The sequence below is a fragment of the Prionailurus viverrinus genome, chromosome X (genome assembly GCF_022837055.1).
Source record: "Prionailurus viverrinus isolate Anna chromosome X, UM_Priviv_1.0, whole genome shotgun sequence".
NCBI classification, from domain to species: Eukaryota; Metazoa; Chordata; class Mammalia; order Carnivora; family Felidae; genus Prionailurus; species Prionailurus viverrinus.
Genome location: NC_062579.1, coordinates 55,534,022 through 55,548,025, shown reverse-complemented (window position 1 = coordinate 55,548,025; position 14,004 = coordinate 55,534,022). Strand labels below are relative to the sequence as shown.

The 14,004-nt window shown below is 36.4% G+C and overlaps 1 protein-coding gene across 12 annotated transcripts in view; it reads left to right on the top strand.

Annotated features, from left to right (window-relative positions):
• ATRX (ATRX chromatin remodeler) overlaps positions 1–14,004 on the top strand; it is a 327,458-nt gene that overhangs the window by 229,234 nt on the left and 84,220 nt on the right. For all 12 annotated transcript variants that reach the window (XM_047843355.1, XM_047843349.1, XM_047843345.1 and 9 more), the window contains 3 exons: positions 1,824–1,954; positions 2,471–2,559; positions 2,688–2,860. In XM_047843355.1, the coding sequence (XP_047699311.1) occupies positions 1,824–1,954; positions 2,471–2,559; positions 2,688–2,860 (393 nt within the window). The remainder of the gene's footprint in view (positions 1–1,823; positions 1,955–2,470; positions 2,560–2,687; positions 2,861–14,004) is intronic.

Here is a 14,004-nt window from a genome sequence, read left to right as displayed (position 1 = left end):
CAGTTCAGAGTTCGAGCCCCACGTTGGGCTCTGTGCTGACAGCTCAGAGCCTGGAACTTGTTTCAGATTCTTTGTCTCCCCCTCTCTCTGCCCCTCCCTTGCTCGCTCTCTCTCTCTCTCTCTCTCTCTCTCTCCCTCTTTCTCTCTTAAAAAGAAATAAACATTAAAAAAATTAATTTCTCCCTTTTTCTGTCTTAGGCCTAAAGAAGTCGTATAAAATTTCTCTATAATAGATGATATTTATGTTATTTGCAAGAGTAATTTTTCCCCCACAAAACAAAAATAGGCTTTTAAGTCTTTGTTGGAGAATAAAATGATATAGTTTCGATTACCTTTTTTTTTAATCCCTCTTTCCTTTACATTAATTTAAAGACTCATATGGCATTCAGTGATAGAACAGCTGGGTAGAAGATCAACAAGGAAATACAAGACTTGGAAAGCACTATAAACCAACTAGACTTTAACAGATATCTGTAGAACACTCCATCTAGCTGCAGCAGAGTACACAGTCCTCTCAAGTACACATGGAACATTCTCCAAGATAGACCATATTTTACACTTTAAAATAGTTTCAATTAATATAAAAGGATGAAATCACACAATATTTTTTTTAACCGCATGGCAATGAAATTAGAAAACATTAACAAAAGGAAAGTTAGAACATTCACAATTGCATCTAAATTACACAGCCCCGAATAGCCAATAAACCAAAGAAAAAATCACAAGGGAAATTAAAAAATATTTAGAAACAGATGAAAACAAAAACACAAGGTTCTTGAATATGGGATGCAAATAAAGCATGCTTAAAGAGGGATAATTACAACTGTAAATGCCTATAATTTAAAAAGAAGAAAGATCTCAAATTTATAATCTAACCTTTTACCTTAAGAAACTAAGAGCAAACTAAACCCAAAGCAAGTAAAAAGAAGGAAAGAATACAGACTAGAGCATAAATAAATATAAAGGAGGAAAAAAAATAGAGATCATTGAAACCGAAATTTGGTTCTTTGAAAAGATCAACATAGTATCTTTTTAGCTGTACTTAAAAAGTAATAAATAGAGGAGACACACTAAAGACAAATGTGAAAGAGTATCACTTACATTATGGAAATGAAAAAATTATAAGGGAATGCTGTGAAAGTTGTATATCAAGAAATTAGATAACTTCATTTTCATAGAGTGATTTCTATCATACTTAGTAGAAATACCTCTTATAAGACAGAATAATCAGTACCAGATTTAGTGTTTCATACGATTAAATTTTCTCTTGCCATGAGTGGAGGCAAGATTTACTAATTACTGGTGAATTTGCATCTTTTGAAACTGGACAGAAAAATATGTTATTAGTTTAAATGCTTTTTGTCTTTTAATCGGCTTTGTTTTGCATCTTACTCCCTTGTTAATTTTGTCATATTAGTGAAATGTGCATTCATTTCATTTTTATTTCACTTTCATAGAAAAATGTGATTTTGTTGAAATTACTCTGGGCAGAAGAAATCTAATGTTTTTAATATGAAAAACATAATTTTGAGGAGTACATTTCTTTGTTTAAGAATATTTGGAAAGAATTGTCAAAAGATTGGATACAGAAAGGCTTTGTCTAAAACAAGAGTTTTTTTTTAAATTCAAGTTTTTTAACATGTAGTGTAAATTTTGTTTCAGGTGTACAATGTAATGATTCAATACTTCCATACATCACCCTGTGCTCATCATGACAAGTACCCTTCTTAATCCCCATCATCTCTTTAACCCATCTCTGCCCACCTCTCCCAACATAGAGAATTCTTATGTCTCAACATTAACTGCTTTTTCTTATTGATCAGGTGTAGGTAATAGCAGTGAAGGTGGAAGAGGAAAGGCAGGTGCAAAACTTTTCCAGGATTTTCAGATGTTAAGTAGAATCTGGACTCATCCTTGGTGTTTGCAGCTGGACTACATTAGCAAAGAAAATAAGGTAAATCAGGTAACCTTAAAGGTATCTGTTGGAAGCATAATAACTTTAGGAAAAATGTTGAACTATATAAACTTACTGTATATTTGAATTTTCTTTTGCTTTGTGGTACAGTAATTCAACTTTATTTCTAGTTAATTTCTGTATGTTAGAATGCATTATGATTATGGAAGAGGTATTAAATGTTATTCTTAACATCTTACATAACCATGGTAAAATGACCAAAATTAAGAAATTAACATTGAGTCTATACTATTAACTAAACAACAGACTTTAATTGGATTTCATCAGTTTTGTATTTATGTCCTTTTTCTTTTCCATGATTCAATCCAAGACCTCACATTGCATTTAGTAAGCATATCTATCCTGTCTCCTTTATTTTTTCTAATCTATGATAGTTCCTTAGCTCTTTCTTGTCCCATGAAAATTAATTTATCCTTAGATAAAATAAATATCATTATAATTTTCAATAGAAGTTGAAATAAACTATTAAAATATTCATCATTTTTTTTCCTCTAGGGATACTTTGATGAAGACAGTATGGATGAATTTATAGCTTCAGATTCTGATGAAACTTCCATGAGTTTAAGCTCCGATGATTATACAAAGTAAATTGAATACTTTTTGTGTCCTGTGTTAACACATTTAAAATCCCTAATTGCTGATTGTCCTCTCATAATTGGCATTTGTGTCTTTACTATGCTTTCCTAACAGTTTAAATTTATTCCTTTTTTAGAAAGAAGAAAACAAAGGGTAAAAAAGGAAAAAAAGATAGTAGCTCAAGTGGAAGTGGCAGTGACAATGATGTTGAAGTGATTAAAGTCTGGAATTCAAGATCTCGAGGGGGTGGTGATGGAAATGTGGATGAAACGGGAAGCAATCCCTCAGTTTCGTTAAAGCTGGAAGAAAGTGAGTCTAATGAATGTTGCCTTTATCATGGAACATTGATTTAGAAAATATCATGGCCATGGTTGTCTCAGTTATTAATTATCCTTACTCTTTTGCTCAAAGGAATATCTTTCCTCAACTTGTAAGCATCTAGAATAATCAGGTCACATAATAACAAGTATCTGGTGAATGTTTAATTATAAGCAAGTCATTGTGCTCTCTCTGGTATTTAAGAGGAAAGGAAGAAAGAAAAACTAGTGTTTATGTATGTGTATATAAACTGATTGCTGTATTGTTTTCACTCCATGCATTAGCTAGCTTAATTCTTGAGTAGACTTGCAATGCTGTTGATAATTTTTATTTTTATAAATGATTGGTACATGTGAGACTCAGACCTAGACACATCTAATTTCAGAACCACCATGGTATTTTCACTTAACTACATATAAATGACTAGAAACATTGCTTATAATCAAGTATGGTTGTAATTTACTCTGTACAGTGAAAGTAGTGTTAATAGTTTAGGCTTTTTCCTTTGTAATTCTTCATAATCTATAGTTGTATACTTTAAATTTTCCCTGTGTCATGCAGAGCTTATCACCTCTTTTGCTTTCTCTTTCTTTTTCTCTTGTGCATGAATGTACATACAACTGAATGTCTTTTGAAGTTTATTTAATGTTTATTTTTTGGGGGGGGAAGACAGCATGAATGGGGGAGGGGCAGAGAGAGAGGGAGACAGGATTCAAATCAGACTCCAGGGTCTGGGCTGTCAGCACAGAGCCTGACGGGGGCTCAAACTCCTGATCTGTGAGATCATGACCTGAGCCGCAGTCGGACGCTTAACCAACTGAGCCACCCAGGTATCCCACAGCTGAACATCTTTGAATTTTCTACTGGCTAAAGTTGCTTTGACCTATATCTTGATTTGAAGGGTTAGTGTTAAGGCCCCATATATCCTAGTGTTGCCTGACTGGGTGTCTAGGAATTCCAAAGCTGGGACTAAAAATCTGAATATTTGAAATAGCAAATATCTAAAGACAGAACAGTGTAAATAGCTCTAAATAGTTGTCACTTGAGAATCATGTAGCAAAGCAGTTTACTGTAAAGGGAAGAGAGATAGGTGCCACCTAGGTAAATGACCTTGAGTTCAAACAAGTATGGCTGGGTTTTGGGCTGCAGCTGAACTAATTTGGTGATTCCTTAATAAACATTTCACTCTTCAAGGAATAGGAGGAAGAAAAAGTATTTGAGGAAATAATAGCTGAAGACTTCCTTAATGTTGGGAAGTAAACAGAAATCCAGATCCAGGAGGCACAGAGAACTCCCTTCAAAACCAGTAAAAGCAGGCCCAACACCAAGATATATTCTAACTAAATTTGCAAAATATAGTGATAAAAACATCTTAAAAACAGCAAGACAAAAGAAGTCTTTAACTTACAAGGGAAAATCCATAAGGCTAGCCGGAGATTTCTAAACAAACTTGGCAGGCCAAAAGAGAGGGGCATGATATATTCAGAGTGTTGAGTTGGAGAAATCTGCAGCCATGAATATTGTATCCAGTAAGGCTGTCATTCAGAATAGGAGAGAAATAGTTCCCCAGACAAACAAAAACTAAAGGAATTCATGACCATTAAACTAGCCCTGCAAGAAATGTGAAGGGGACACTTTGGGAAAGAAAGACCAAAATTGACAAAGAATAGAAAGGAACAGGGAAAATCTTCAGAAACATTGGCAAAACAAGTAATAAAATGGTACTAAATTCATATTTGTCAGTAATTACTCTGAATGTAAATGGACTAAGTGTTCCAATCAAAAGACTTAGGGTGTCAGAATGGATAAAAAACCAAGACCCATCTACATGCTGCCTACAAGAGACTATTTTAGACCTAAAGACACCTGCAGATTGAAAGTGAGGATGGAGAAACATTTATCTTGCAAGTGGACATCAAAGGAAAGCCAGAGTAGCCATGCTTATTTCAGACAAGCTAGGTTTTAACCAAAAACTGTAACAAGAGATGAAAGGGCATTATATCATAATAAAGGGGTCTGTCCAATAAGAAGATTTAACAATTATAAATATTTATGCCCCCAACTTGGAACACTCAAATATATAAACAGTTAATGGGACACCTGGGTGGTTCAGTTGGTTGAGCATCTGACTCTTGATTTTGGCTCAGGTCCTGATGGGTTGTGGGATCAAGCCATACATTGGACTCTGTGCTGAGCATGGAGCCTGCTTAAGATTCTCTCTCTTTCCCTCTGACCCTCTCACCCCCTCGCACTCTGTCTCTGTAAAATTAACATAATAATATAAAACAGTAACAAATACAAAGGAATTAATTGATAATAATATAGTAAGAGTAGTGGACTTTAATACCCCACCTACATTTATGGACAGATCATCTAAACAGAAAATTAACAAGGAAACAATGACTTTGAAGGACACACTGGACCAGATGGACTTATCAGATATATTGAGAACACTGAGTCTTAAAGCAGCAGTATACACATTCTTCTTAAGTACACCTGGAACATTCTCCAGAATAAATCACATGCTAGGTTACAAATGATGCCTTAACAGGTGCAAAAAAGATAGAGATTATATGATACATATTTTATGACTACAATGCTATGAAACTAGAAGACATCCACAAGAAGAAATTTGGAAAGACCACAAATACATGAAGGCTAAAGAACATCTAACTAAAGAATGAATGGGTCAACCAGGAAAGTAAAGAATAAATAAAAAAATATATTAAAACAAATGAAATGAGAACACGGTGGTCCAAAGCCTTTGTGATGCAGTAAAAGCAGTCAGAAGAAGAAGGTATATGGCAATGTAGGCCTACCTCAAGAAGCAAGAAATATCTCAAATACACAACCTAACCTTAAACCTAAAGGAGCTAAAAAAAAAAAAGAATAACGAATGAAGGCTGAGCCAGAAGAAGAAGTATAATAATAAAGATTAGAGCTGAAATAAATGATACAGATGACAAAACAAAAACACCCCACTAAATAGATCAATGAAAGAAGGGGCTGGCTTGTTGAAAAAAATTAATAAAATTGGTAAACCCCTAGCCAGACTTATCAAAAAGAAAAGAGAAAGGACCCAAATAAATAGAATCACAAATGAGAGAAGAGAGATCATAATACCACAGAAATACAATTATAAGATTATATTATGAAAAACTATATGCCAATAAATTGGGCAATCTGGAAGAAATGGATAAATTCCTAAAAACATGTAAACTACCAAAACTGAAACAGGAGGAAATAGGAAACTGGAACTGATTGATAACCTCCAAGGAAATTGAATCAGTAATCAAAATTTTTCCAGCAAACAGAAGTCCAGGGCCAGATGGCTTCCTGGGGTGCAAGGGTGGTTCAGCATTCACAAATCAATCCACATTAATAAAAGAAAGGATGAAGAACCATATGGTCATTTCAGTAGATGCAGAAAATGCATTTGACACAGTACAGCATCCATTCATGATGAAAACCTTCAATAAAGTAGATTTAAAGGCAACATCCCTCTACAGAATAAAGGCCATATACGAAAAAACCACAGCTAATATCATCACTAGTGGGGAAAAACTGAGAGTTTTTCCTCTGTGGTCAGGATCAAGACAGGAATGTCCATTCTCACCATTGTTATTTAGCATATTACTGGAAGTCCTACCCACAGCAAATAGACAACAAAAAGAAAGAAAATGCATCTAAATCGGCAAGGAAGGAGTCAAAATTTTACTATTTCCAGATGCCATGATACTCTATATAGAAAACCTGAAAGAGTCCACAAAATTTCTGTAACTTTTAAATTCAGTAAAGTGACAGGATACAAAATCAGTGTACAGAAGTCTGTTGCATTTCTATACACCAATAATGAAGAAGAAGAAACAGAAATTAAGGACTCAGACTCATTTACAATTTTACCAAATGCAAGAAGATTCCTGGGAACAAAGTCAACCAAGAAGGTGAAAGACTTATACTCTGGAAAGTATGAAATCCAGATGAAAGACATTGAAGAGGACACAGGGAAATGGAAAGACATTTCACGCTCATGAATTGGAAGAACAAATATTGTCAAAACGTTTATGGTACCTAAAGCAATCTACACATTTCATGTCATCCCTATCAAGATACCAAAGGCATTTTTTCACAGAGCTAGAACAAAGAATCTTAAAATTTGTATGGAACCACTAAAGATCCCAAATAGCCAAAGAATCCTTGATAAAGAAAGGAAAGCTGAAGGCATCACAATTCCTCATTTGAAGTTATATTACAAAGCTGTATTAGTCAAAATATTATGGTGTTGGTGCAAAAAGACACATAGATAAATGTGTTCAGAATAGAAAACCCAGGAAGGAATCCATAACTACATGGTCAGTTAATCCTTGACAAAGCAGGAAAGAATATCTAACGGGAAGAACATTGTCTCTTCAACAAACAGTATTGGGAAAACTGGATAGCAAAATGCAAAAGAATGAAGCGGGACCACTTTATTACTCCATACAGAAACATAAATTCAAAATGGATCAAAGACATAACTGTGAGACCTGAAATCATAAAAATTCTAGAAGAGAACACAGGCAGTAAGTCTTCTGGCATTGGCTGTAGCAAGTTCTTTCTAGGTATGTTTCCTGAGGCAAAGGAAACAAAAGTAAAAATAAACTATTGAGACTTCATCAAAATAAAAATCTGCACAGCAAAGGATATCATCAACAAAACTAAAAGACAGCCTTTGGAATGGGAGAAGATATTTGCAAATGACATATCTGATCAAGGGTTAGTATCCAAAATGTATAAAGAACTTCTAAAACTCAATACCCCCAAAATGAATAATCCAATTAAAAAATGGGCAGGCGACATGAACAGACATTTTTCCAAAGAACATATACAGATGGTCAGTGGACACCTGAGAAGATGCTCATCATCGCTTACCATCAGGGAAATGCAAATCATAACTACAATGAGATATCACCTTATAACTGTCAGAATGGCTAAAATCAGCATCACATGAAACAACAGGTGCTGCTGAGGATGTGGAGAAAATGGAATACTTGTACGCTGTTGGTGAGAAGGCAAACTGGTGTAGCCACTCTGGAAAACAGTATGGATGTTCCTCAGAATGTGAAAAATGGAACTACTCTATGATCTAACAATTGCATTACTGGGTATTTAACCAAAAAATACAAAAAAAGTAGTTCACAGGGGGTACATACACCCTATGTGTATGGAAGCATTATGTAAAATAGCCAAATTATGGAAGCAGCCCAAGTGTACATTAACAGATAAATGGATAAATAAGAGGTGGTGTGTGTGTATGTGTGTGTATATGTATACACAATGGAATATTACTCATCCATAAAAAAGTGTGAAATCTAGCCTTTTGAAATGACATGGATATAACTAGAGTGTATTATGCTAAGCGAAATAAGTCATTCTGAGAATGATGGTTACCGTAGGGAGGTGAGTGGGGGGAATGGGTTAAATAGATGATGGGGATTAAGGAGGGCACTTATTATGAGCAGTGGGTGTTTTATCAAAGTGATGAAACCCTATATTGTACACCTGAAATGGATATTACACTGTATGTTAACCAATTGGAGTTAAAATAAAACCTTAAAAAAATATAAAGCATTTCTGTCTTCAGTACCTCTTTGGAATAGATTTTAGCCTACCCAGACCCTTGTTTCCTTCTCTTATAAATCAGAGGAATAGTAAAATTAAATTACAAAATTTTCCTCTTTATTCTTCTCTGCTGTTGTCCCATGAAGGCAGTTTATTGTCACTGTTCATCTTCCAGTTAGATTTAAAGAATACTTTTCTAAGAATAGTAAAGGAATAGTTGTAATTGAATTTATTAAGAAGCTCTTTTTCATTTAAATTTCTCCTCAGTTGTCTCATAATTGTAAATAAATAGCTTAAAATTTATGTGGTCCTAGGAATGATTTTCTTAAAATACTCTTGTTGAAATTTTTTTGTAACTTATGGTTAGGAGAAGAGGGAGAGTAGACTAATTGGTATGGGTATGCTCATCCTGTGCTATAAATGGGTTAAATAAAAGTATGCTGAGGTACTGATCCCTTTGTCACTTACAAGTACAAGTGGGTACTGAGGTAGCTGGGTCACCTCTAGAAATGAGCAACTTCTTCCATTTTCTCTGGGTTGCTATGTAAATAGTATTGTTTTCCATATATGTCATCATATAAAAATGGTTGGAAGGAATTGGGGCAGAGAGTAGGTGGCTGACTATATGTCATGAACTTAAAAGCAGATAGGGAAGGTTGTGAGTCCCAAATGACAAATTTTGACCGCTTGTCTAAGGTCTTTACATTTTAGGTGGGTACAGTCAAATAGAAGTCATTCATATGTAGATGTATCTTATATTTTCTTCAGCTGTGTACATGTATAGTTTATTAGAAATATTTTCCAGAACAAATTGATGATAAAAATCTATTTTGGGGGGTACCTGGGTGTCTCAGTTGGTTAAGCATCCAACTCTTGGTTTAGGGTCAGGTCATGATCTCACAGTTCATGAGTTCAAGCCCAGCATCAGACTCTGTGCTGACAGGGCAGAGTCTGCTTGGGATTCTCTCCCTCCCTCTCTTTCTGCCCTTTCCCCATTCATGCTTTTCCTCTATCTCATATTTTTGTAATTTAGATCTAGATTACTCCAGATAAGGCTGAGTAGATCATAGTGTATAGACACATATAATAGGTATTGTGTAGCTTTTTACAAAAATAATTACTTTCTTGGCAACTCAGTGGCTCAGTTGGTTAAGCCTCCTACTGTTCATCTCGGTTCAGGTCATGATCGCAGGGTTCGTGAGTTCAAGCCCCCTGTCGGGCTCTGGGCTTACAGCACGGAGCGTGCTTGGAGTTCCCTCTCCCTCTTTCTCTGTGCCTACCTTACTTAGGCAGTCTCCCTCTCTCTCTCTCTCTCTCAAAATATATAAATCAACTTAAAAAAATTAAAAGTTATATATAATTACTTTCTCATAGGAAATGTAAGAAAACTTAAATAGGAAGGATTAAAGGTCTAAAATGTTGCATTTAGAATTTGAAATGAATATTAATTAAGTAGATGGTTATAATTGAGCTATGATTTTCACTGCATATTTCATTTTTACTTTCAGTGAGTTGCTGTTTCTTTTTAGAGTAGCTTTCTGAATGTTTTCAGAAGCAATATCTTGAATACGTCTTTTAAGTTAACCTTATGGCATCCCTATTTCTATTTTTCAGTATTTTATTAGAAGGACAGTCTTTTTATGAGGAAATGACTATGTAAACTACAAAGTATTCAATTCATTATTATTTCACTATTTTTAGAGTAAGCTTCATTGGTGAGCATTTACACTATAAAATGTCTGTAATTTATTATATGGGTATAAACTTCTGTGACAGAATCCTTGTATGTGATATAGGAGCATAAAATTAGCACTAATAAACCACCTTTATTCATTTGACAAATATTTATTTGAGTGCTTACTATGTGCCAAGCACTGCTGTAGAAGCTTGGGTTATATCAGTGAACAAAATGCACTCGTGGAGTTTAACATTCTACTACTAGTACTATATAGATACATAATACTTTAGAGATATGCTTTTCCTTATAAAACTGCTGTGTATCTTGCTGCAAATGTAGTTACATATATATTTAGAAAAATGTGCTTCAAGAAATTACGGGTAATGTTGTTGCTGTTCATTTGTATTCCTTTTGTGCCTTACCTTGTAAACATTTTGTGATATCCAGAGTGGATATTAAGGAGTTGCTTTGATTAATTTACTTTTTCTTGTCATGTATATAAGGACAAGGTTATAACAGAAGTAATAGTTAATCCATGTGGATGATGAAATAAGAATATTCAACATAAAATACCTGTTTGTAAGTTTTAATTAGATATTCAGGATATTCATTAACTGGAGTAGCCCTTGTATTTCTAAACCAGTTTTTAGTTTTTTAGACATTACTGTAAAGTATTATGATTATATCCAGTAGGATCAAAATTCAAATGGAATCTTTTGTATTTGCACAGAAATTATCATCTATCCAAGACTTCTTACCTAGCTACCACATTTTTTTTGCTACCACATTGTTACTAACTTACTGCCAGCATTTTTTATTGCTAACATTTACACCTTAGATAAATTACCCTTAGTAGGTAACCATTGCTGAAGTTATGTGTGATCTGTGGAACTGCAGAATTCCCTAAAGGAATTTGTTATTTGGTCAGTTGACTAATTGTAGAATGGAGTTTAGTTAACATTTGCTTGATAAGCTATTTGTCAGTGGCCCCCAAGACCACCCTGAGGTTCAGTGATTCACAGGGACTCAGCATATAGTTATATTCAGGTCTGTGATTTCTTACAATCAAAGGGTACAAAGCAAAATCAGCAGAGGGAAAAGGCACATAGAGTAGAGTCCAGAGGAAACCAGGCATAACCTTCCAAGAGTCTTCTCCCAGTGGAGTCACTCGAGATGTACTGATTTCTTCAGAAATAAGTTATGATAACATGTGAAGTGTCATCTACCAAAGAAGCTCATTCATTAGAGACCCAAGTGTCTAAGTTTTTTTATATATGTTTTAAACACTGTCTGTCTGATGCATACCAAATTTCAGCCTCTCAGAAAGAAAATATGTGTTCAGAATAAGCCACTCTAGGCACAGTGAGTCATTCTCATCAGGGAAAGTTTTATATTAGTACAGAGAGCTGTTTACCATTCAAGTACCCAGGGCCAGCCTTGCAAAGCAGGCTTTTCTAAGATGCAATTTTAGGTGACTCTTGAAGGATAGTGAAGCATAAATAGAAGTTTGCCGTGCAAAGAATGGGAGAAAATAACAAGACCTTCAAGGAAAGGTATGGATTCTTGGAAATATGTGACATGTTTAGATAATAGTTCATTGTGGTTTGAATATCAATACTTAATGAGCTATCTATAAGTAATGGAAATTACCAGGACCCAGACACACACAAAAAAAGGAACTGATAATTTAAACCATTCAAGGTATGCTATGGAAGCCCTAGGGATATGCTAGTCTTATGACTAGCAGCTTTGGCTTTCACCTACTCAGTGATATGATACAAGGCCTTGAGCCCTATATGAGGTGGAGAGTTCTTTGAACCCAGATTAAAGCTGAATCTCTGAAGGGTATATATAGTCCATTGAAGAATAGGATAGAAAAAAAATGTGCCCATCAATCCAGGTAGATGACAAAGTTTATCTGTTTCACCCTGGTCTCTGGGTTGAGAAAAATAGTTTCTTTGCATTCATAATCTTGGGCTTTCCCTTATATAGGTTATGATTTGAATGTACATTACTTAGTGTAAAAATCTCAAGCTGAAATACCTCAAAAGTAATTTGGGGTAGTTGATCCTTTGGAGCACCTGGCAGAAGCAGATGCAGAATAAGTATGGAGATGTATGACCTTTACCAAGGATTCTCACATATTACAAATACACTGAAAGTGAGATGACAATAAAAATTATAGAGGAGAGTTCCGGTGAAAGATGGCTGCATAGGAGGGCACTGGGCTCACCTTGTCCTGCTGATCACTTAGATTCCACCCACACCTGCCTAAATAACCCAGAAAACCTCCAGAAGCCTAGCAGAACGGACTCTCTGGAGCCAAGTGTAGTCAAGAGGCCCACGTAAGAGGGTAGGAAGGGCGGAGAGGCAGTGCATGTTACACGGACTGGCAGGAGGGAGCCGGGACGGTGGAGGGGCAGCCTGCCCAGCAAGGCAGAGCCCCTGAAGTCTGGATTGCAAAAGCAGAGGGGCGGACTGCATGAGTTCTGACAGCCAGCGGGACATAACATCTGGAATGTTAAAAGTCAACAGCTCTGCTCAGCGAGCAGGAGGGCGAGAGGACAGTGGGAGGGAGAGTTGTTGAGCCCCAGGAGACAGAGCTCAGTTCCACGGGAAACAAAGGTGCTGGCAAGCGCCATCTCCCTCTCCCATCCCCCAGCCGTAATCCCAAAGGGAACCAGTTCCCATCACCGAACTTCCTTGCACAGTGCAAGCACCCAACGCTGTGCTTCTGTGGATCTTTCCCTCCGACTGGTCTGCCTCCCTACCAGAGCTGCAGGGCTCCTCCCGCAGGGGACCACCAAAGGCAAAGCTAGCTAAACCTGCCCCTCCTGCCTCTGTACACTTGCGGATCCACCCCTTCTAATACGCCCTTGGCCAGATCCCATCCAAGTCTCACCACAAGCCTGGCAGTGTGCAAGGAGCCCAGATAGGGGCCACACCTCTGCACAGTGAGTCCTGCCCCTGGGAGAGGGGAAGATAAGGTACACACCAATCTGACTGTGGCCCCATCTGTGGGCTGGGGACAGACATCGGGTCTCACTGCGGCCCCACCCACGAAAACAAGTTACTCCAGACAGCACAGGGGACGTGCCCTGCAGTTTGGCAACACCCCAGGGACTATCCAAAATAACAAAACGGAAGAACTCTCCTCAAAACAAACTCCAGGAAGTAGCAACAGCTAATGAATTGATCAGAAATGATTTAAGCAATATAACAGAACAAGAATTTAGAATAATGGTCATAAAATTAATCTCTGGGCTTCAAAAAAGTATAGAGGACTTTTTTCTCTATAGCAGAGAATCTGTTGCTACAGAGATCAAGGGACTAAGATAGTCAGGAGGAGCTAAAAATGCTATAAATGAGGTGCAAAATAAAATGGCAACCACAGCTTGGATTAAAGAGGCAGAGGAGAGAATAGGTGAATAGGAAGATAAAATTATGGAAAAGAGGAAGCTGAGAAAAAGATAAAAAAAATCCAGGAGTATGAGGGGAGAATTAGAGCACTAAGTGATGCAATCAAACAGAGCAATATCCATATCATGGTAATACCAGAAGAAGAAAAAGAAGAGACAGAGAGAGAAAGGGGCTGAAGGTGTACTTGAACAAATTATAGCTGAGAACTTCCCTGATCTGGGGAAGGAAACAGGCATTGAAATCCAAGAGGCACACAGAAAACTCCCTTCAGATGTAACTTGAATCAATCTTCTGCATGACATATCAGTGAAACTGGCAAAATACAAGGATAAAGTAGAGAATTCTGAAAGCAGCTAGGGAATAAACAGGCCCTAACTTACAAAGGTAAACACATAAGGGTAGTACCTGACCTACCTACTGAAACTTGGCAGGCCAG